At 43.6% G+C, this 24016-nt stretch overlaps 1 protein-coding gene across 2 annotated transcripts in view; it reads left to right on the forward strand.

Annotated features, from left to right (window-relative positions):
- The window catches only part of WDR7 (WD repeat domain 7), a 340950-nt gene extending 317533 nt beyond the window's left edge, over positions 1-23417 (forward strand). For both annotated transcript variants that reach the window (XM_043889509.1, XM_043889510.1), the window contains 2 exons: positions 13853-13957; positions 20222-23417. In XM_043889509.1, coding sequence (XP_043745444.1) covers positions 13853-13957; positions 20222-20425 — 309 coding nt within the window. In that variant the 3' untranslated portion in view covers positions 20426-23417. The remainder of the gene's footprint in view (positions 1-13852; positions 13958-20221) is intronic.
- The last annotated feature ends 599 nt before the right edge of the window (positions 23418-24016 follow it).

Here is a 24016-nt window from a genome sequence, read left to right on the forward strand (position 1 = left end):
ACATAACAAGTTCCATTTTAAATCCCTTTTGTCTTTCCCTTTAATAGTATATCTTTTTGTCTTTTTATAATTATATTCGAAGAAGTCTTAGCCCTATTATGTAATGACCTTTCTAAAATATCAGTATCTGTGGATAATGATGAAATTTAAGCAAAGTTGAAATTACAGAAATGGGACTGTCAGTGTTGTCAGTTAATTAGTATTGGTCATTTGGAATTAGAAGTTCAATTCTAATTCAAATATATGCTTTTGATCCTAGCAACTTGCCTTTTTAATAAATTATTTCCTGATCTGAGTTAAATAGTTACTACTTGACAAAGGGTGATTATTTAAAAGATAAAATATTATCAAATTTCAAAGCAATTTTGTTAAGTATTAACTGCAGTGACTCATCACAAAATTCTCTACCTAAAAAGTAACTTGTACGCTGGGGACAACTTTGAAGGCTTTCATTTAAAAATACTAGCTAAGAACTTTGAGATTTCAAGTCTACAAATTGTAAAATAAACCAGCCCTTTCTTTTCTGCCCACCCCTTAAGTGGTATCGTCCTCTGTCATTTCAGCCACATCCTTTGGTCTTTTCACTCTGTCGGCTCTTCATGGGTTATCTCAGCCCCGTAAACTCAAGCGTTTAACAGATATTCATGGAGAGACTGGCGTGTGCCAGGAACAGTGCCAAGTGTAGGATCTATGCCTTCAACGTGTATCTGTGTGTTAGCAACTCCCAAATCTGTCTCTCCTTTCCATATAACTTGTCCTGCGTTCCACATTTTTCTTTCTAATTTTCTGACATATTTCTAACTACTTGCTCAAGTCCTCCACATTAATACCTACATGTTCCAAACTCAGCTCCTTATTTCCCCCAGATGACATCCTACAGACCCTTCCCTCCCCACTAAGTGCTTTTAGAGCACTTTCTTTCTCTTATACTTCTCTGTCCAGGAAAGAGCATCACCACCTGTCTATCTGGACCTCTCTTCCTGCCTGAATCCCAGTCTTCATTCAGCTCCTAACTTACCTCCTGTATTTGCCTCCCAGCCATCCCTTTTTTCCTAATTTCTCTCCCCTCTCTCTGCCAGTTTTCCTGAAACTGGTCTGATCTGACTATTCCCTTATTTAAAAACTTTGGGAAACTCCCTGTGGAGTTTGGAACTATAAGCTAAGTCCAAGTTCTTAGCACAACCAACAGGTGGTTTATCACCCAGCCACAGCTAGTTCCTTCCCTCGTCTCTAAAGCCCTTTCCCGTGTCCCCCCAGCCTCTCACGGTTCCGCTGGCAGAGGGACACAAGGGTGCCCGGCGTCCCCTAGCCCTCGCCCACATCTGCACTCTCCCAGGTCTGCCCACAGCCACCTGCCTGCTGGCATCGAGTCTTGTCCTGCAGGCCGGCTTCTCCTTAAAAACCAACTCCACCACCACCTTCTCGCCGTACCTTGTTCTAACATCTCCTACCCCTGAACAGAAATTGCTGCTTGTTCGTCTGTTTCCATGCCACCGTACACACCTTCTGGCATTCCAGTTTTTCTATTACATACTAGTTGCTTACTGTCAACCTGTCCGTGTCTCCTGCTCAATTCATGGACAGGGGTCATACCTCGTCTTTCTACTGATACCTAACACAGGTCCTAGAACATAAAAAGTTCTTGATAAACATTTTAAACTTGTTGTCGTACATTTCTCCTAAGAATATTAAATCCCGTGAGTTAGGAAAAACATATCATCCTTATTTTTACAAATTAGCAAATTGTGTCTCAGAAGATTTTGCCCACTTCTAAAACGAACAAGGATCAACTTTAACCCATTAGGTAAACATGAGGTAGTCTCAGAATAAGTCAGGACTAACAAGTTTTATCAGTGTTATTTGACCTTAGTAACTGCTGGGGGATATTTTCAAGTGCAATTGCTTTGTGAAAAAAAATCCTACATATATTATTGTATTGTTTTATTACTCTTTTAATATTACAAATGTGGAATGATACATCAAAGATAGGAGGATGATTTTATCGTGTTCTAATTTTGTGTCTCTTGACTTAACAAAAGAAATAGACCTTGTAATTAATTAATAACCTAATTAATTAGGTTATGTTCCAGACTAATCTGATTTTCTGTTTTAATAAGTTAAAGAAGCATAAAAACCACCCATAAAAGTATAAAATTCCTGAATCTGTGTTGTCTGTTAGTGTATATATGCTGTCATTCCCCGAAGTATGAGCCAAAAGATACAGTAACATATTGGTTGATACATATATGAATTTTAGAAATGTATATAATGCTTTAGGTTTCTTTGACACTTTCAAGTCATTTCTCTTTTTGGAATGATGAAAATATTAGGTACTTTTGAAATGTGATTTTGAAAAATAAATTCCATATCAGTGCATTCTGCGTCAGACAGTTTTGTATCAGCATGCCCTGTACCAGGCCAGAGACAGCCAAGAGGGCAGGTGTGTGAAGGCCTTGTCCTAAAGCTCTAGCCATAACCATCTGTGTTCACCTGGACCCAAATCAGAACCCAGGGAAATGCGAGGTCCATCTGGGCGGACGTCCCCTCGGTGATGCAACTGCTGCCCCCTTTGGGGCCTGTGGCCACGTGTCTGCTGAGGCTGCTGGGGCCGGGCCTGAAGCCTTGCAGGAGCTCTTAAGTGGAAGCTATTGGAATTTAGTTTTGTGGCATCGTATTACCTTTGACAGCACACTCTCCTCTGCCTGCTTTGAAAGTTTACATAGCCGTTTTATGTTGGCCTGATTTCTCAGGAATCCTTTTAATATTTAACAACAGAATTTCTTTTTTAACAGAATTTTTGTAGTCTGAGAATAAAAAGGCAAAAGTTTGTTCAATTTAAGACTTCTAGTGTATATTTGAATAGAATTATATTAAAAGTATGATCAAAAATATTTAGCTTTGGGTGTGAGATCTATAGAAAATATTTGTGTATTGTGCCCACTCTCACCACTACTGTTCAACATAGTGTTGGAAGTTTTGGCCACAGCAATCAGAGCAGAAAAAGAAGTAAAAGGAATCCAGATAGGAAAAGAAGAAGTGAAACTCTCACTGTTTGCAGATGACATGATCCTCTACATAGAAAACCCTAAAGACTCTACCAGAAAATTACTAGAACTAATCAATGAATATAGTAAAGTTGCAGGATATAAACTTAACACACAGAAATCCCTTGCATTCCTATATACTAACAATGAAAAAACAGAAAGAGAAATTAAGGAAACAATACCATTCACCATTGCAACAAAAAGAATAAAATACTTAGGAGTATATCTACCTAAAGAAACAAAAGACCTATACATAGAAAACTATAAAACACTGATGAAAGAAATCAAAGAGGACACAAACAGATGGAGAAACATACCATGTTCATGGATTGGAAGAATCAATATTGTCAAAATGGCTATTCTACCCAAAGCAATCTATAGATTCAATGCAATCCCTATCAAGCTACCAATGGTATTCTTCACAGAACTAGACCAAAGAATTTCACAATTTGTATGGAAATACAAAAAACCTCGAATAGCCAAAGTAATCTTGAAAAAGAAGAATGGAACTGGAGGAATCAACCTGCCTGACTTCAGACTCTACTACAAAGCCACAGTCATCAAGACAGTGTGGTACTGGCACAAAGACAGAAATATAGACCAATGGAACAGAATAGAAAGCCCAGAGATAAATCCACGAACCTATGGACACCTTATCTTTGACAAAGGAGGCAAGGATATACAATGGAAAAAAGACAACCTCTTTAACAAGTGGTGCTGGGAAAACTGGTCAACCACTTGTAAAAGAATGAAACTAGAACACTTTCTAACACCATACACAAAAATAAACTCAAAATGGATTAAAGATCTAAATGTAAGACCAGAAACTATAAAACTCCTAGAGGAGAACATAGGCAAAACACTCTCCGACATAAATCACAGCAAGATCCTCTATGACCCACCTCCCAGAATATTGGAAATAAAAGCAAAACTAAACAAATGGGATCTAATGAAACTTAAAAGCTTTTGCACTACAAAGGAAACTATAAGTAAGGTGAAAAGACAGCCATCAGATTGGGAGAAAATAATAGCAAATGAAGCCACAGACAAAGGATTAATCTCAAAAATATACAAGCAACTCCTGCAGCTCAATTCCAGAAAAATAAATGACCCAATCAAAAAATGGGCCAGAGAACTAAACAGACATTTCTCCAAAGAAGACATACAGATGGCTAACAAACACATGAAAAGGTGCTCAACATCACTCATTGTTAGAGAAATGCAAATCAAAACCACAATGAGGTACCATTACACACCAGTCAGGATGGCTGCTATCCAAAAGTCTACAAGCAATAAATGCTGGAGAGGGTGTGGAGAAAAGGGAACCCTCTTACACTGTTGGTGGGAATGCAAACTAGTACAGCCACTATGGAAAACAGTGTGGAGATTCCTTAAAAAACTGGAAATAGAACTGCCATATGACCCAGCAATACCACTTCTGGGCATACACACTGAGGAAACCAGATCTGAAAGAGACACATGCACCCCAATGTTCATCGCAGCACTGTTTATAATAGCCAGGACATGGAAGCAACCTAGATGCCCATCAGCAGATGAATGGATAAGGAAGCTGTGGTACATATACACCATGGAATATTACTCAGCCGTCAAAAAGAATTCATTTGAACCAGTCCTAATGAGATGGATGAAACTGGAGCCCCTTATACAGAGTGAAGTAAGCCAGAAAGATAAAGAACATTACAGCATACTAACACATATATATGGAATTTAGAAAGATGGTAACGATAACCCTATATGCAAAACAGAAAAAGAGACACAGAAATACAGAACAGACTTTTGAACTCTGTGGGAGAAGGTGAGGGTGGGATGTTTCAAAAGAACAGCATGTATACTATCTATGGTGAAACAGATCACCAGCCCAGGTGGGATGCATGAGACAAGTGCTCGGGCCTGGTACACTGGGAAGACCCAGAGGAATTGGGTGGAGAGGGAGGTGGGAGGGGGGATCGGGATGGGGAATACGTGTAACTCTATGGCTGATTCATATCAATGTATGACAAAACCCACTGAAATGTTGTGAAGTAATTAGCCTCCAACTAATAAAAAAATTAAAAAAAAAAAAAGTCAAAAAAAAAATAAAAGCTACAGAAAATTATACTTTAATAAATGTCTTATAATTATTTCAAACCAGCAATGTGAATAGTTGATAAAATTAATTCATCCACTGTCCCTTTTATTAGAACCTGAAGCACATTTATCTAAATCATATAGGCACTCAGTGTTTGAGGATCCATAAATAATCTTTCAATGTGACTATTTAAAATGTTAACATATAAGAAAAAGTGTTATGATTGGAATTATGTCTGTACCTTTTCTTTATTCTGTTGTTGTTATTGAGCTTGAGAGTCTCACACACACAGTCCAAACATACTACCGTCATTTTATTAGCCAAGAAATGGTGGTGATCGTGTTACAAGATAATTGCAAGTTTGTGATGTTTGGGATTTTTGGCAAACATAATTTTCAAAGGATATTTCTATTAAATTGATCATTTTAGCACATAAAAAAAGGACATATCAATTATTATAATCTAAGTTGGTGTTTTTAAATTACTTTATCCTGAAAATATTTGCTCTATTAAACCAGAAGAGGGATGTATGTTTGTGTGCAGGTGCACATGTGGTCAACTCCTAATTATCTGTAGCAAAAAAAAAAAAAGAGGAAGAAAGAGTTAGACATAAACGATGAGGCTTACAGAAAATTTATTTGGATCTGAAAAAGTTCCTCAGTTGAATAGATGGGAATAACCCCCGAAAACCAGTACATATTTTTTTCATAGAGATTGCTGTTATGATGGCTACAATATTTTAAGATCCGAAAACAACTGTTTACTTTAGTGATCACTTTATTTGTTCATTTGTAGATCTGCCTTTTTAAGTTTAATTTTGATAGCAGTTGATATGAGTGAAAACATCAGCCTCAATATCCTAAAATTCTGAAATTCTTACTAATGCCTAAATTACAGTAGTGAAGCAATCTTGAGCATTTATTGAGTCTTACTATTCCTGGAAAAGTGTTATGCACATACATGTTGGTTATAATCATCCACAAAGAAGTTTCAAAAACTGTTGCCCATGTCTTTAGGAATACCAATGTGTAGATATCAAAAGCGCCTTTAATTTGCCAATGTCCGTCAGTTTATCCCCAAGTGACGTTGAAGTAGCTTTCAGTAACTGAAAATGTACAGTAAATGCTGCAGCTATTTTTAGGGAACAGAATCTGTTTACTTGAGGCATTTCATCTTATAAGAAAACTAAGATAGCAGACTTTTATTATATTTCTCCTTAGATCTCTTTTCCATTAAGATGTTAAAATGATACCAAATCTGCTTGTCTTTTGCCCTGAATGTATATTCTTTTCAATTAGATAGCGACAGAAAATAATTCATTGAATCATTCCGGTACCCGTTGGATTGAAAAATGCCACAGTGGCTTGACTCTCTTAATATAGAGTTGGCATAATGTGAAAAAAAAAAAAAAAAGCGTCGGCTCAACCCTCCATCAAGAAAAGAAATTACAGAGATAAACAACCCATTTTCAACCCTCAAATCTCTGTTCAAAATCACTGTAGAACCACCGAAGGGCAGCATCTAGGTGAATACACTTAGGCTGCAGCAGAGAGGACAGCCAACAAGAGGCGCTGGGCTGTGTTCAGTGCTAGCGTGCGTTCAGAGTGCGTTTCCCATCCACTTTCATTCTGGTCAGTTCTTCTGGTTTCTGTATTTTGTGTCCCCAGTGAGAGCAAGCCAGACCCCTCATTTTCCTTCGTCTACCACGGTTGCCACAGGCTTGGGGACACTGCCTCTCCCCACACGTGTGAGGGCTGTGGGCATCAGGCATCTGCGTGCCAACAACTTTACCAGCTTCTGGAGCCAGTTGCAGTTTTGTGATAAAATTAAGCATAGTCCTGGCCTCCCACATGTTGTGATGAGCAACTCTGATGACAGCCAGTTGCCTGGTTCCGGCATCAGTCCGGTTTTGTAGCCCCGCACTTTGAGGACGTGGTTGACCTTTACAATACCATCCAGCTCTACGAGGTCACGATTTGAAAGCTTGGAGAAAATTATTTGAAGAGTTGGAAGATGAGCTCTGAAAGGCAAAGGTTATATCATAGTCACTAAATTTTTTTTAATCCTAAAAATAAAAAATAAATAAGGAGCAAAGGAGCAAGTTGTAGTAACGGCATTCAGGTTGATGACAAGTTACCATTCTAAGACTGATGGTCAGGGACTCCCCTGATGGTCCAGTGGTTAAGACTCCAGGCTTCCACTGCAGCGGGTGCAGGTTTGATCCCTGGTCGGGGAGCTAAGATCTCACATACCTTGCTGCCAAGAAAAACAAAAAACGAGCAGAGGCTTGGTGACAGCTGTTCTTCATCTCTCCTGAGGCCGGAGCTGAGGAGTCAGGCTCAGACTACAGCCTTCTCGATTTAGATTTGCAAAAAGGAAAACTTTCCTGACAGCACATACCATTAAACACAGAAAAGGGCCCTCAGGGGAGGGTTTGGAATCTTCTTGAGAGAGAAGATTTGAAAACAGAATGAATTTTCATCCGACCTGCTTTAAGGCAGCCCTGTTCACGTGCAGAAAAGAACGGGTGGCCTCTCAGCGTCGTTGGCCACGGCTTTGGGCCATAAGATCCCACCCACAAAAAGGCGGCAGAAGGCTCAGTGGAGCCTAAAGTGGAAGTTAAATTTTACTCCAACCTTCTAATTGGCTGTAGATGAGACTTTCTAAAAATATATTATCATCTGCCTAAATCATGTGTTTCCCTGAGCAGATGAACGTTCAGTACCTAACTCAGTTTTCACAAATCAGTTGCATCGGAGAGAAGGAAGAGGGAGTTTTATTTCTTGAACATAATTAATTCTTAACTTTTCAACTCTTTGGAAATGGCCCTTTTTTTGACGAGCCTTTCCCTGACCTGCAAACAAAGCTGTCCGTCAGCGCGATGTCTCTGTGTCCCCGGACCCTGTCTCTCCCTGCCGATCAGTCCTGGAGTCAGCAGCCCCTGCTGGGGTGTCAGGAAGGCGTGCAGGGGACCCCTGCTCCAGCTTCCTCACCACCCTTTCCTGACTGTGCCTGCGGCCGGGAAGAGATGCCAAGTGTCTGGTTGGTGCCTCAGGCACAAGCGTGCCCTGAGCCTCACTTAGCCTTGCTTGGTTTTTGGTGGTTCTATGTTTATTTGTTTTTATATTTTGGCCAAGCTTTGCAGCATGCGGGGATCTTAGTTCCCCAACCAGGGATGGAACCCGTGCCTCCTCTGGTGGATGTGTGGCCTCTTCACCACCGGGACCCCCCAGGGAAGTGCCTGTCGTTTGTTATCACTAAGGGACCAGCAGCGCTTTCCCTCCGCCTGCAATGCGGGAGACCGGGGTTTGATCCCCTGGGTCAGGAAGATCCCCTGGAGGAAGGCATGGCAACACACTCCAGTATTCTGGCCTGGAGAGTCCCACGGACAGAGGAGCCTGGTGGGCTGCAGTCCATGGGGTCCCAAAGAGACGGACACGAACCAGCGACTAAGCACACACACTGGGAAAATGTGTGCATTTGTAGGTCTTTGCTGTTACCTCTCCTTTTCGGAGCTTATCCTCCTTCCTCACCGCTCCCTTCCCTGCATTTCTGGCCTGTCTCCAGCTGTTTCCGGCCTCTGTACACAGTGGGACACGTCATCCATTCTCAGCCTGAGCTCAAGGCCTCTGCCGCGCTTGTGCCGATACCTCATGAGAGCAAGTTGGTCCTGTTTGCTCTCTGCCGGGGCACAGGGCAGGGAAATGCCTCAACCAAAGGCATAGTTGTATTTGTAGGAATTTCAGAGACCACGTGCAGCCCCCTGGGGACACACAACTGTGTGTCCCCCCCTGGGGACTGCAGCAGGCCTCGTAGTCACCCCTCAAACCCCAGCTGCCCCGGCTCCTCCAGAGCCAGCCCTGCGCGCCCCGAGAAGGCCTGTGAGCAGCACGGCCATCTGCCCCCTCGGGCCTGGCAGAACCTGGGGCTGCGGAGTTCAAAGTCCTTTCTTTCTTCTTTTTTTTTTTTACTTTAATAAGTGTTATATAAAATACACGGGTCAGTCAGCATCTTTCCCTTGTGATGGTGTTCATGGTAGCAAAATCGTACCTACTCTCGAACATCCTTTCTTTAGAATTTATGTTAAAAGGAGGAAATTTTGTTTGCCTGGGCTTTTTCCCTCCCTTTAAAAAAAGTGACAAGACCTGGAAATTAATACAAGATGTTCTCTTTGATCTTGTTCAGTCTGTGAAGTGGGTGCAGTTGAGTCCTATGTTTTGGTTTCAGTTCTCCAGTATGTCATTCGGAAGCTGAATAGCAAGAAGTCCAGGAAGAGACAGCAGTTGAGGAACATTCTAGGCTGTACTAGTTTATATCGATGCTGACCAAATCATTTTGGAAATCCGTGTCTCTCCTGCCCTGTGTGACAGGGTTAATTATACTCCTTTGCGGAGCAGACTGAACGTGCCTGTTCAAAACCATCGGGCACATGGAAGCGTTGTTCTGTATGAATCCTGCTTCTCAGTTCCTTTTCTTTATAAGCAAAAGTGGGGGAGAGTGTTCAACAATTCAACATTCTTGTCTCCTGCTAGGGATAATTGCTTGATTTCTTTTATTGTTCATAGCACTTTTTGAATTAGATTAATTTCTTTATATTCCATTTCTGTCTTTTTAAGACAGCAACTTCTCTGACAAAACCTATCACAAGGGCTATGATAGTCACCCACATCTAAAAAGCAGACCCGACCTCCTTTTGTTTGGAAACCTGTTCAGGGAAAAGGTTCTTTCTAGTTGAGCATTTACGATCCCAAACCCTTGAGTGTGCGGAATCACAAAGCGCTTTTGCGTTCACTGCCATCTGCACACAGCTGCGTCACGCCAGAGTGGAGATTCAAGTCAGCACCCGCACCAGTCTGGGAGAAGTTCAGAGACCCGCAGCAAAAGACATCAGAAGCTACAGTCAGCTCAGGGGGCGCCTGCACTGGTCCGGAAGACGTTCAGAGACCCCCAACAAGAGACAGTGGCAGCATTTCTGTTGCACTGGGGGCTGGAGACCTCTCAGGCTGAGACTGTAGTGAACTCACCAGATGTACTGACCATTTGAAAACAGCGAGCTTCCCCGAGCTACCATGAGCGGTACTTGCTTTCTTATATGACTGCAGGTCTGTCCGTCAGCCAATGCTGCCATCAGTACCCAGTGGTTTTGCTCTATGTTGCTTTGAAAGACAGCCTGTGGGGCACCTAGCAGGATCAGGGTGTGTGTGTGTGTGCATGCGTGTGTGCGTGTGCGCCTGTGGGGCACCTAGCAGGATCGGGGTGTGTGTGTGTGTGCATGCGTGTGTGTGTGCGTGTGTGTGCGTGCGCGCCTGTGGAGCACCTAGCAGGATCAGGGTGTGTGTGTGTGCGTGTGGGCCTGTGGGGCACCTAGCAGGGTCAGGGTGGGGGTGTGTATCTATATGTTGATGTGCTCTGATCTAAAATGTAGTCCTCGTTTGTTCAAAACAGACTTTAAAGAAACTAACGCATTAAGCTTAGCACCTAACCTTGACAACAACAATAAAGGAAAACAGGATTGTGATTAGTGAAATGAGGAGGGAAGTATTTATTACTAGACGGCTAGAATGAGCATAAATTTAGTTCTGAGTTTCCTGGCAGGAAAGCAGGTATGTGTGAGATTATGTACTTATCGTTGCATGATAAGAGAAAGCAACAAAATTTACCTGAAAAGATAAATATTTTCCTAGCAGACAATTCCAAGATGAACTTAATTCATAGGATCTTCTGTTAGAGACACTAGATAACATAATGAAGAGTGTCTTGAACTGACATAGAAGTATTCAAGTGGATATTTTCAATACTATAAAGGATGAAGATATAATATTGGTCTTCCCCAGAGGGCTCAGTGGTAAAGACTCCGCCTGCAGTGCAGGAGACACAGGTTCGATCCCTGGGTCGGGAAGATCCCCTGGAGAAGGCAATGGCAGCCCACTCCAGTGTTCTTGCCTGGAGAATCCCATGGACAGAGGAGCCTGGCGGCCTACAGTCCAAAGGGTCAGAGAGTCAGACATGACTGAGCAACTCAACACACACATGAAGATATGAAACACGAGGCGCCTGTGTGTCTGGCTTTCTGCAGAGCCGTCTTAGCCAGCCTCACAGAGAGGCACGTGAAGGAGGCCGTCGGGCTGGTGCACCCTTTGGGAAGTGCTGGTTTACACCCCGCGCACTGTTGCACTCTGCTACCGTCTGAAGCACATTCTGGTTGCTGGTTAAGGAAGGATGCTCATCGGAACGAGGCAGGCTTATCATCCTGTGTTGAGATTTAGGGGCCCAGACTCCAGGAGGAGGGGTGAATCCACCCGTACGGAGTTGGGCTTTTGGGGATGGGGGGGATTTGCAAGCAGGGCAAGCTTTTATCTGAACTCTCAGCGTGCTCACACTTGAGATGCATTCCAGGACCCCAGAGTATTGAAGAAGCTATGTTGAATCAAGTATTTTTAATAGGGAGGTGGCATTGCATGCCATGAGGGACCAGACAGGAAGTGAGGGGGCCGGGCAGTGGGTGGTGTGTACACAGACCCGCGTGAGTCAGGGCGGGGACTGGTGACTTGAGAGCAAATGCCAACAAGGCCACAGGCCCCCTCAGCTCAGCCTGGCCCATGGTGTCGGGGGCAAACACGGGCCCAGGGTGGCCAGGGTGGAGGCAATCCGGGCTGTTTCAGGAGAGGCTGGAAATCTTGATTTTAAACGATGTTTGATGAATTAGAGTATAGGCTCAGAAAACACATTTTACAACCATTTTACAGGCCAAACCCAGTATATCTATAATCTTGTTTCATGTATGATTTAATTTTTTCATTAAATGGAGTACTTGAGTAATTGATTTATGGGATTGCTTACATTTGTCTAGTCTCTTTTTGGCATTACTGAGATATAACTGACATGTAACGTGTGAGGTTAAGGTGTACAACATGATGATTTGATACACTTCTATATTGCAATATGGTTACCCCCCTGGTGTTATCTAACACCTCCCTCCCGTCACGTAACCACCATTTCTTTTTTTTTTTGTGGTGGGAACACTTAAGATCTACTGTCCTAGCAACTTTCAAGTGTATACACCTGGTCATCTTTAGAAGAGGACCAGCACAAGTATTGAGAGTGTTCGTTGGATTATTATGTGCCATGCGTCGCGCAGAGGGCTGTGCGTGTGCACACTCGTTTAATCTTCACAAGGCTCTCGGAGGCAGGAATCGTCAGTACCATTATCACCACCACCGTCATCGTCTTCATTGTCTCTGCTTTGTTGGCATGGGTACGTTCTAGGTTAGGGAACATAGATAACTCGCCCCAGGGCCCACGGTGAGCAGTGGCCCAAACACAGGGCAGGCAGTCTGACCCAGAGAGTGTCCTCTGCCAGCCCAAAGCCCAGTGTAACGTTTTTTTCCTGAGTGTGGAAAACAGGCACTGTTTTGGATCCCCACAGCTCCTTGTCTAATGACAGGAAAGAGCAAAAGCTGAAAGCACAGAGGGACACGCTTGTCCCCGCGGCCCCTTCCCCTTTCTCCCTTCCTCGTTGTAATCACTCAGATGTGAACTGTGAGGAGGGTCCTACTGAAACTTACAGTCTGGGTGTGGACGGCAGGGTGGGAGGGCGGCGCTGACCGAGACCCGAGACGCAGGTGGAAGCAAGCCTTCCTGGTTTGCCTTAGTGTAAGGGAACATATTTCCCCATCCTTTCTAGACCAAGAGAGGCAGTCAACCTCCAGTTGTAACCAGACTGGATATTGGTTCACGTAGTGGAGATACGACCTTTAATAGTTTGTACAGATACATTAGTACAATGTTATGCTAATTTGTTTAGTATCCCAGTATTTTCGGTAACTATTAATATCATTAGACATGAGTGTAATTTTTTATTAGTAAAGACCTTTACTCAGAGACCGAGTCTAAAATACCACATCCTTTTTTTTTAATTCGTGGTTAAATCAATGATAGCTATTTGGCAGAGGCTCAAAATGATCCCTGTTAACCTGTTTTTAATGGCATTTGATTTATATGTGTGTTCAAACCTCCAACACATGCGTGCATGCGTGTGTACTAATTGCAGCCATATGCATTTAAACATAGTGTTATTGGTGGGAAATGAAGCATATAACATGAAAAATGTATAATTATTAAAGGGTTGAAATGATTGTTTTTGACTCTTTCCAGAGCAGAGATGTTATGTGATAGAGCTTTGATTGTTTTTCTTTACAGATGAAATTCCTGGATAGATTTGGTGATCAGTTTTTTTAATTTTTTTAACTTTCCTAATTAATTGTAAAATTCTTCCCTCAAATAGACATAAACAGATGAACACATTGGTTTGCCCATTAATATCTGCTCTTCCTTTGAACTCATGCTATATCCTCCCAAGTAGGAAGTGGGTGGACTCCCCAGAACAAGGTCAAAGCCCCTGGATGAATCAGTGAGAGAACTTCAGTTGCTTTTCCTCTTTTTCTAAGCTAAGTTTGACTCAGTGGACATGAGTTGGACATGAGTGGACATGAGCAAACTCAGGGAGATGGTGAAGGACAGGGAAGCATAGCGTGCTGCCCTTCATGGGGTCGCCGAGAGCCGGACATGACTTAGCAAGTGAACAACAAGTTTGTAAATAAAGAACGTAACTGTCTCTAGTATCCATGACGTAACTTGTTCAACTTGGAATGTATTTGCATGTTTAGGAGCAATAGTTCTCTGCAGTGCGTACAGTGAGCGGCTCGTACTTTTATTTCAGACAATCCATGGACACAAGGGACCAATCACTGCAGTGGCCTTTGCCCCAGATGGACGCTATCTTGCCACCTACTCGAACACGGACAGCCACATTTCTTTCTGGCAGGTAAGCGTAGATGCTACAGGGTCTTGACATCTGTTGCATGGTCCGCTTTTGCTGGGGGAGGCTCCCTGCTGACCTGCCCACCAAGGCCTCCTCGTGACCACCCTCCCTTCCTTCAACAAATATCGAGTGTTTATTGTTTGCTGATGATGGGCCAGCTGCCGGCACACAGGGTCTGCTGAGCACACAGCAGCCCAGAAGGAGGTGGGGTCTGCCCTGACAGAGCTTTCAGTCTGAGGGAGACACAGTAAATACGCAGCTACAGTCCTGGGGGAGCCTGGGAGCGAGGTTGCGGGCTGGCTTCACAGAGGCAGTACCACCTGAGCTGAGACATGGCGATGCGGAGGAAGGGCCAGGTCTTCAGGCACGGAGGGGTGGTTGTTCGGGGAGAAGGAGGTGCCTTTAAAGGTCAGTGACTGGCCTGGCAGGATTCGGGGCAGAGCGGTGGGGACCTCTGCTCAGGCCGCTAATTTACACAAGGCATTCAGACAGCAGGGCACAGGGTTTGGGGGGAAAGGCCTCGTGTTAACTTCATGCTCCCGTTTGTGTTATCCCATTTTCATTTGTGTTCTGAATTTCGCACATGATGCTCTTCATCCCCAAGCTGTTAAAACATTTTCAAAGCTCTGAGTACCATTGACTGGCAGTACACAAGGATACCTCTGTTCAATGATGATTAAAATGAATATTAATTCATTCAAATAACTGAGCTTTATAATAGAATTTGTTTCATCCTCAGTGATTAATCTCCATCCCATCTTCTTTTTAAGTACCTTACTCCTGATAATTACAAACAAATTAAACATTACCAACCCTGCCCCCAAGTTAACTTAAAATTTTGTTGCCTATCCTAGGATGCAAGTATGTTTTATGAGATGCAATGTATCACTTTAAAGGCTAAAAAAAAAAAAAATTAAACAAATAAAAGTTTAAACAAGACTTCACAACTTGACGATGGTTTTTAAAAAATCAATAGCTAATAAAATGTAAAACAGATACAATAAATTGCTTAATTAACAACATGCCATTAAAGCATGACAACTACCAAATCTGTCCCAGACTTTTCCTACTCTTCGTCTAATTTAGTTTTCCAGTTTATTTTCTCATTATCCTTTCCTCCAGAATATATCTTCAGCATATTAATTGGCTCCTATTAAACTTGTTTCCTCAGAGATGTCACCCAGTCTTCGTTTTTCGCACTGGGTACCTGCAGGACTCATACTTATTTTAGTGAAATCCCACAGCGAGTCCGTGAACTGAGCTCTTGCAACAGTGGTTCTTCAGACAGTGTCCCTGCCAATTGTCCCTTTCTGCTAACACTGGTTTCTTTGATGCCCTTGATACACATTTCCCCTTGTTTCCCGTTCTCTTGAAATTCCAGAGGCACATTCTGGTGAAACTCCCTTCATCCGGCGCATAGCCGGTGTGGAAGCCCTGGGTGCCCGGCTAAGCCTTGGGGATCTGGAACCAAGAAGCCGCGGGTCCCTGCTTTCTCAGAGCTTTGTGTTTGCTCTGTGCGTTCTTCTTGGGAACAAACAAAAACATCTCCATTTTGTTGTTCAGTTTTTCTTCCTGCTAAGAAAACATAGCTCCTTATATACAAGCATACATGCTGTTGCTTCACTTGTGTCCAGCTCCTTACAACCCATGGACTAGCTCCTTAGGCTCCTCTGTCCATGGAATTTTCCAGGCAAGAATACTAGAATGGGTTGCCATGCCCTTCTCCAAGGAATCTTCCTGACCCAGGGATCGAACCTGCCTCTCTTGCATTGGCAGGCAGGTTCTTGATGGCTAGTGCTGCCTGGAAGCCCAGTTCCTCCTAAATTCACCAGATGGGAAACTTTCCCCAGTATTTTCCTGAATGTCTAATGGTAAACCTTTTCCCCCTTATCTAGATCTTGAGGGTTCTGTCTGGATATATTCATGCCTTCCTTGAATATTTTTCTGTTTTTATCAGAGTTGCTGCCTAGCTCATGGATGGAATTACGGTCAGCATGTACTTCACACTGGAGATCAGGGTCATTCCGTAGATGCTATATTCTTGAAATAACCTCTTTGCTCCATCCAGTTCAGCTCGTGCTATTGCCCCTGGACTTCGCCAGGGGCACTCCACCCCGGATACCTGTCTATGCGGCTCTGCCCGCAGGGCGCCCGGCTCCTTGCCTTTGGCCGGACGTCTTCTCCAGGGCCCACCCTGTGTTACTGGCAGGGTGGGTGTTCAGCAGACAGAGCACCCAGGCAACTCAAGCAACACCCCATCTTTCTTGCTTCCAATTCCAATGTCAGAATTTAATACGCAGCCCATGTCTTCCCTACTTAAATTATACCCAGCTTAGTCTTAAAACTTAGGAGAAGACACAGAAGCGTCATTTCACCTTTCTCACAAAAATACAATAAAACCTCTTCCAGGAGTATAGCAGGGTCTTTATTTGAATTAAAGAGAGTCCAAAAAGCATTGTTGGATCCACCACCGCTCTACCCAAATGGGCTTGGCTGATTTATTTAGATGCATATTGTTTAGTGATATATGATAATACTTTTATATTATTCCAGTAAATGTACTGCAATATATTTTGAAAACTTAATGAAGCCTTATTAATACAGAGACTTACAAAAGCCATCAGCTATTAAAATCTTTGCTGAGAAATGAGTGTTAATGAGAAATACTGGCTGGGTAATTGCTCAAGTGAGACTTAGGAAGAGGTTTGGATGCAGCATTACTTACACTGAGAGAGTAGCATTAAAACACTTCCTGTTTTGATGAATTACATCTGCTTGTGCGTCTATGTGTTCAGAAAACAGTCTTCTCAGAACTGGTTTTGTGAAGCATTATTTTTAAAGGGAAAGGAAATGCCACTGTTGCTGTTTAGTTACTTTACATACTCAGCTGCTGAATGATATAATTTGGCAATCTTTCAAACCCTTTGATTCTCCAACAACATATTCCTACTATTTGAATATTGCATTTCAGTGTATCCATTGGTATTTGAGCCAGGAGAGCTTTGTAATGAAATACAACCATAAATCTCTCACCTAAATTTTACCTCCACCCTCCAACAAGTAAGTATCCTTTTCCAGAAATGCTAATGATAAATAAGATGTGTAGTTCTTTCATTTGTTCTTCATTTATTCCATCCTACATCCATTCCAGACTACTATACAGCCATTTTAAAAGGATGATGTAAATCTATAGTTGTTAACATAAAAAGATTGCCCTCAATATTTTGTTGAATGAAACAAGCAGGTTGTCCAACTGCCTTTTATTTATTATTATTTTTAAAAAATTTTGGCTGCACAGTATATGGGATCCTAGTTCCCCAACCAAGGATCAAACCCTCACCCCTACATTGGAAGCATGGACTGTTAACCACTGGACCACCAGGGAAATCCCTCCAACTGCCTTTAATATGAGCTGGTTTATGTAAAATTCCTCAGACCTACTTCTCCTTCTGTGGACGTAGACGTGGAGATCTAGAAAGAGGTTTACCAAAATGTTAATGATTATCTCTAGAAAGTGGTATTTCAGGAGATCTTTGCTTTCTTTTTTATACTTCTCTTTATGATTTGAATTGTTCATGATGAGGATTTATTTTCTTGGAAGTAAAGAAAAAAGCTAAGGTGACCAAATATAATTCCATGGAGTTTTCATTCATTCAAGACTCAGATTGCCTTTACTTTAGCATAATTTGTAGCCAGTCTCTGGTCAAGAAAATATTGGTATTGAATTACAGAATGACTAGTTGTTTTGGTGATGGTTCTTTTATGGAACTTTTTGGAAAAATTAATACCCACCCTCACTACTTTGGGTTCCTCTCTTATTTAAAGAGATCGTAGGAAAAGGATGGACTGAAGAACACCAAATTATAGTTAACATGAGAATATTTATCTTTCCAACTGTTTTCTACCATCATCGTTATATACTCTGCAGAATTTCACGTAGCCCTGTTCTGAGGCAGGAAGGCTGTTCAACCCTACCAAAGGCATCCATCAGTCATTTGAAGGATGGCTCAACTTTTAAGGAGAACCCAGATATAATCATGGGATTTTGGGGGGGGGGGATCTTTCCATCTATCGCATTCCGGTAAGATATTCTCTTCCTATCCCCTTTCGCCTTCAACCTATTTCTTGTCCATGGCTAGAGCTGAAGGAAGGAATTAAAAAATAAGGCTGTGTCTGAGCCTATTGGACGCCCCTAGCATTTTGAGCCACCAGCAGAAATCAAGCCTCCTACATATTTTCATAGAAAATCCATAAAGAATGAAAAATACTTTGTAGTTATTTATCAACTGAGAAATTAGATTTTTTTTTAAAGCACTGTATGCCTGTTGATGCCAGTTCATTTTAACCAGCGGTTTGCGGGATCGTTTGGATCTGTTCTGTAAGAGAAGTAAATGATGATGGTCTGTTACTCTTTGTACCTGTGAGAACTAGCAAATCAAGCTCACCATCATTATTTGTATTTAAACTATTTGGGGATCTCCAGAAAACAATAAGGCCTGGATTTTATCTTTTATGGAGTTTCTAGGAAAGGGAGAGAACACAGGAAAGAGCCCCTAAGAAGAGGCCGGAAGGCACCGCCTGGCTTGAAATGTTAACCGTCCCTTAACAGAAAGAGTTAATGATAATCATACATTTGGTTTTAAAATGTGACCTCGTACACTAGTGATTTTTTTTCACCTCTGTGTTGTGTTCGGCACTATTATTAATGCTGGAAAATCAGTAACATTAGTCATCTTAAAAGGGTTATTACTCAAGATGATTTAAATTGTGAAAATGTCAGCAGAGCCTGCACGCGTCCTGCCAGAGATGGTGTGATTTACACCCCCTGACACCATCCTGCTGCTGAGAAGGGCCAGGGAAAGGAATGGCTTCTGTTTGCAGTGATCCAGACACAGGGCAGTAACCACCTCAGTGTCCTAGGGGCTGCCCAGTTTCCCGCGTCAGCCCTCTGGACACGGGAGCATCGTCTGCATGCCCCCCACAAATCCGAGTGTCACGTCCATGCAGGTGGAGGTGCTGCTGGAGAGAAGTGGGCACACAGATCAGGGCGAAAACCACGTCATTTCCAAGACCACGTTCCTGACCTGGCCGTCCGTGTGCCTGCCACGGGACTCGTGGGTCAGTAGCACCAAAGATGAATACCGAAAAAGTGTTAAGTAATACTTAGAAGCTAAAGGTTTCATCAGACTCAGTCGCTCAGATGACAGTTCACTTAGATAACTGCCATTCAGCATTCAGTACTTTGACCTGAAGGCACAGTTGTTCATGAGCCTCAATCTCCACATTATTTTCCATTTACATGAATGGATGAAGAGAACCTCAAATTCCAGTCAGAGCCAGAAAAGCCACCCAGAAAAGGCAGAAATCACCACCTGATGGAGCACACCCTGCAAATAAGGTATTAGAGTGTGCTCTTTTTAGCAGCAGAGCAGTGGGCCCCACATGCAGTGTTGAGAAGTGGTTGATTCTTGCTTTTTCCTTCAAAATAAACTAGAGCTTTCCAGAAACTGAATGTGTTTAAAGCAGGTGAGGAGGGAAGGTGTGGTCAGTGGAGCTGGGAAAGGCGCTGAGTTTTCAGTTTCCATCTGGTTCACCTGTCACTCTGTCTGCTACTTCACTTCACTTCATTTTCTCCAACCAAGGCCCCAGACTGGTCTTCAGGGCTCATTCTGCAGAGGGTGCAGGGAGCACTGTTACTAAAGAGCCGGAAAAGCCTGCCATTTGAAATACCCGCAGTTTCCAAGTACTGTCTGATTGAACCATTTTATTAAAATATATCGCTTAGCTCCCTTCATAAAAATGGTTGGGGGGAAGGGGGAAATCTTCCCTGGAGGTCCAATGGTTAAGACTCGGCACTTCCAGTGCAAGCGGTTCGGGTTCCATCCCTGGTGGGGGAACTAAGATCATACATGCTGCGCAGCCAAAAAAGTAAATAAAAAATGGGGACAACCCAGACACAGCAGGTAGTGCCATTAAAAAAGAGAGAGGAAGAAAAAAAAAGATGGATGGCTTTCCTGCTGTCCAGTTCTACCCAGCAGGTAAAATTTCTCTGGATTTATGCATTTTCTGTAACAGCATCAGAACAATTTCAAATCACACTGGAAGGAGCCCTTCAGAGGTTGAGAATCAACCCTTACATGACCCTGAATCCAGTGACGGAGGAGAAGGGGACCACAGGGCTGTGTCCCTGGGGCCTGTCTCGCGCGCGGGGAAGGGGCAGCGGCTCCTTCGGTGACTTGCGTGCCCCCCGTCCCTGTGTCCCCCCAGATGAACACGTCCCTGTTGGGGAGCATCGGCATGCTGAACTCGGCACCCCAGCTGCGCTGCATCAAGACCTACCAGGTGCCCCCGGTGCAGCCCGCCTCCCCCGGCTCGCACAACGCCCTGCGGCTGGCCCGGCTCATCTGGACGTCCAACCGCAACGTCATCCTCATGGCTCACGACGGCAAGGAGCACCGCTTCATGGTCTAGGGCTGCGGGCCGCGAGCTCCGGCTCCCAGGTCTCCAAGCCCAGAGTCCCCCCTCCCTCGGCGCCCGCCCCCCACCCCGCGCCGGGGTCATCAGGAGCAGCGGGGTCTGTGTCCTCCCGCCCCCGCCCCCACGGACTGGGGCGGCCCGCGGCCCCACAGGACGGCCGCCCTGTCCCCAGGCTGTCTCTCCCCGCCCCGCCCCACCCCCGCAACCCCGCACCGGGAGGGGCGGCTGGGTCCTGTTGCTCGGTGCGCCGGAAGCCCGAAAATCAATAACCACTGTGATTGCACTGCCAGCCCAGATCAGCAGTTTCCGAGCGCTGAACCCCACCTCCGAACGCGGTGGGGACCTGGTCATTCCGACACTGGGTTTTATGGTTGTGTGGCAGTCCTAATCATTGATACTATTTTCCTTTGGATTTCCTAAAAGATGCTGTCGTTTACCAGAAGGATTCTGTGTTTACATGATCTCTCTCTCTTTTTTTTTTCCTTTCTGGGAGATTGCTCGGAAATTACTCAATCCAATTTCCTAGGGTTTAGCCACTACCTTCTTTATTAACACCTAACCAATTGGAGATTAATGAGAAAATACACACACAGACACACACAGATTTTCCTGGAGAATAGTTTCCTGGACACCCAGCCTTCCAAAATGCTCATATCCTGCTCAAGTGATGCTATATTTAGTAGTTAAAAATCAAAATCATCACTACTGACGATCTAGTTAATATAATCATCTAGTCACTAGAACTAATCTCTGAAATGGACTTTTGTCATAAAGAATCGAGTCTGAAAGCATAGCATACACCTGGAAAGAAGATTCTTGTGTCTATAGCTACAGATCTTTCTAAGAAAGAGCTTACCCCTTCCTTCCAGAGACTTCACAGACCTGCAGTTCCCATATGTCAGCTATCATGTAATAGTTACAATTCAGCCTTCAAACCACTACTGACCAGTTAAAGGAAAACCAAGACAACATTTCTTTTAAACAAGTGTCCTAGAATATCATTAACTATGGCAGAGGCATTCAGGAGTATATAGCCACCCTCAGTATCTGCGGGGGGTCAGTTCTAGGACCCCCGAGGATACCGGAGTCCACGTGTACTCAAGTCCCTGGTATAAAATGACAGAGGACACGAAGGGCCGGCTCTCTGTACACCTGTGGGGGCTCTCAGCCTATCTGAAGAAGCACTGCAGTGAGGGTGTTCATCGCACTTCTAAGGAAACTGTAACTAGGGCAATTTCTTCTCCTTCTGTCAGATTATGCTGGTTCTTTGCTCATAGTAATGGGGGAAAAAATCCATAAAATAAAATTTGGATGACTTGCTCCTAACAACCTTGATCTGCATATAGTTGGGAATTTGGCTGGTTGGCTGTTGATTGGTTAATCAGGCAAAATGGTTTATTAAATATAAAAATATAAAACAATTTATTAAATTCAGGAAAAAAAATATGAAGTTTACAAAGGAACCAAAGTGATAAAAGGAGCATCTAATTAAAAAAAATCGAGGTTGACAGAGTTCATATAATATTCAGAAAAGTATGATCACAGTCCAGGAACAAATACAGCTATTGTTTTACTGAAACAGACTTCTAAAGAACATGTTAGGAAATCAAGTCCCCTAGAACACCTCTTTCATAGCGATAAGACGTATGTCATGTCTATTGATGGCAAACCCATCCCATACCTTGGTTTTAGACTTTAGGTGTTCTTCAAAGGTGAATTTATGCCACATGCATGACATTGTATTTATAAAGATTATACATGTAGCTTCCCAGGAAGAAACTAAGAACTGTACAGCGTAGGCGTGGTTTGTGAGTGCGCTCTTGTGTGCGATAGAGACAGGAAAACCCGAGGAGATCATGGGGGGCTCTCATTTTTCCAGTGACTTTCCCGAGTCTTCAGTGCAAATACCCAGCCCATGTTTACCTTATGAACTGAAATGAAGATTAACTTATTCTAGACTACAAAGCTGCTTTGGAATGATGAAGTACAGATATACTTTAGAGATTTTTTGTTTTTTGAAAAAACAAAATGTTCACTGCGTCAGGAGGAAGGTGTGAGACTTGTGGGCAGGCCACCCCCAAAGAACAGAGCGCACACCCCATGGAGGTTTGGAAGAAAGCTGTGAGGAGCTGGGCAGTGGGGCTCAGCCCGCCTCACACCCCGGCTGCAGAGACGGCCGTGACTGTTGGCGGGCAGAACCTGGCGGTCGTAGGACGCTGAGGTGGACGGTGGCTGCCGGTTAGACAGTCACCTCTAACTGCTTCACTAGCATTTGCATTCTCGTTCCCACACATCTCTCCCTGACTCTCTGAGCAACCACAGCTGCAGACTTCATCACAGCACAGACGTCTCAGCACTGAGGTCAGCTTATATTGTCATCCCAGCGTACGCTTCTGGTGTCTTCTTGATTTTGTTGGCGCTGTACTTGGACCTGCCCTTGTAAACATAGAGACATATGCGTAGCTTCATTGGAAATGTCCAAGCTCACGATGCCGCATCGTGACACCTGTGTGAAAACGTGATGCTTGAACTCACTGCGTCCAGCACGTGAAGTAAAACGTCTGCCTCTGGAGATGCCTCTTGATGACGCCACTTAACAGATTCTAAATGTGCTGACTGTCCCTGTGTACATATGTGTGTTAAAATAAAGCTGAACTGTACCGAAGGTTGTTTTTCTCATTAAAAATGTGCATTCTTTTTAAGCATTCTCCATTGAAATCCTCCCCCTCCCCCACCTTTGGTACTAAATTAAGCCTTCTATTTCTGTTTGGTTATTCATTTCCCTGGAAAACCAGCTTCCAGAAAGGTGAACATGTCCACAGAGGAGGCCAGAGCGTGGAGGAGTCCTCCAGGACTGCGGAAGTGACAACCAAACTCTCCTACCAAGACTCCACGGCACCCTCTGTGGCTTGGGCAAGGGAATTGCATACGTGTTGCTTTATCTCCACCCTAAATTGCTCCTAAATAAACTGTTAATTGTACCAAATTATATCTCGTCAGATTTGATGACATCGGTTGGCTGCCCTGGTGTGGGGGGCTGGGCTGAGATCATTAAATCCATTTCACTTAATATTCCGTTTGGAGTTGAATTTGAATCCCTGAGGTAAAGGGTATAATTGGTTTTCAGGAAAAAGCAAGAGAAACAAAATAGGTCATCATTGCTCACAGAGGGTTAGACATGTAAGTAGTGACTGTAGTTCTTTTCTGATTTTCAGATAAGAATTTGAGTCAATCATCATGTAACAATACAGTTTTCTTTAAGAAACAGGCAGGCATTAAAGGAGTTGACTCTACCATCACTGGCCCTATTCAAATGCCCGGCGTCCATCCCAGGAAGCGTTTGAATATCTGCCAATGTCTTGAATGTTTCCTTATAGGGAAAATAGGGGCAGCAACAGTCCTATGTGATTGGTGATCACATAAACTGATCAAATGTGGAAAGGGCATGACATTAATAGGAAGGTAAAGCCGAGCAGGGCTGGGTGAACTTTCACCTTTCACCCCCTTCGGCTGACTGACAGAGCTGAGTGTTGAAGAAAATCAATACTTTGGAGCCAGGAGGGGAATATTTCCAGCCTCTAACTA

This window comes from Cervus elaphus, chromosome 27 (genome assembly GCF_910594005.1).
Source record: "Cervus elaphus chromosome 27, mCerEla1.1, whole genome shotgun sequence".
Lineage (NCBI taxonomy): Eukaryota > Metazoa > Chordata > Mammalia > Artiodactyla > Cervidae > Cervus > Cervus elaphus.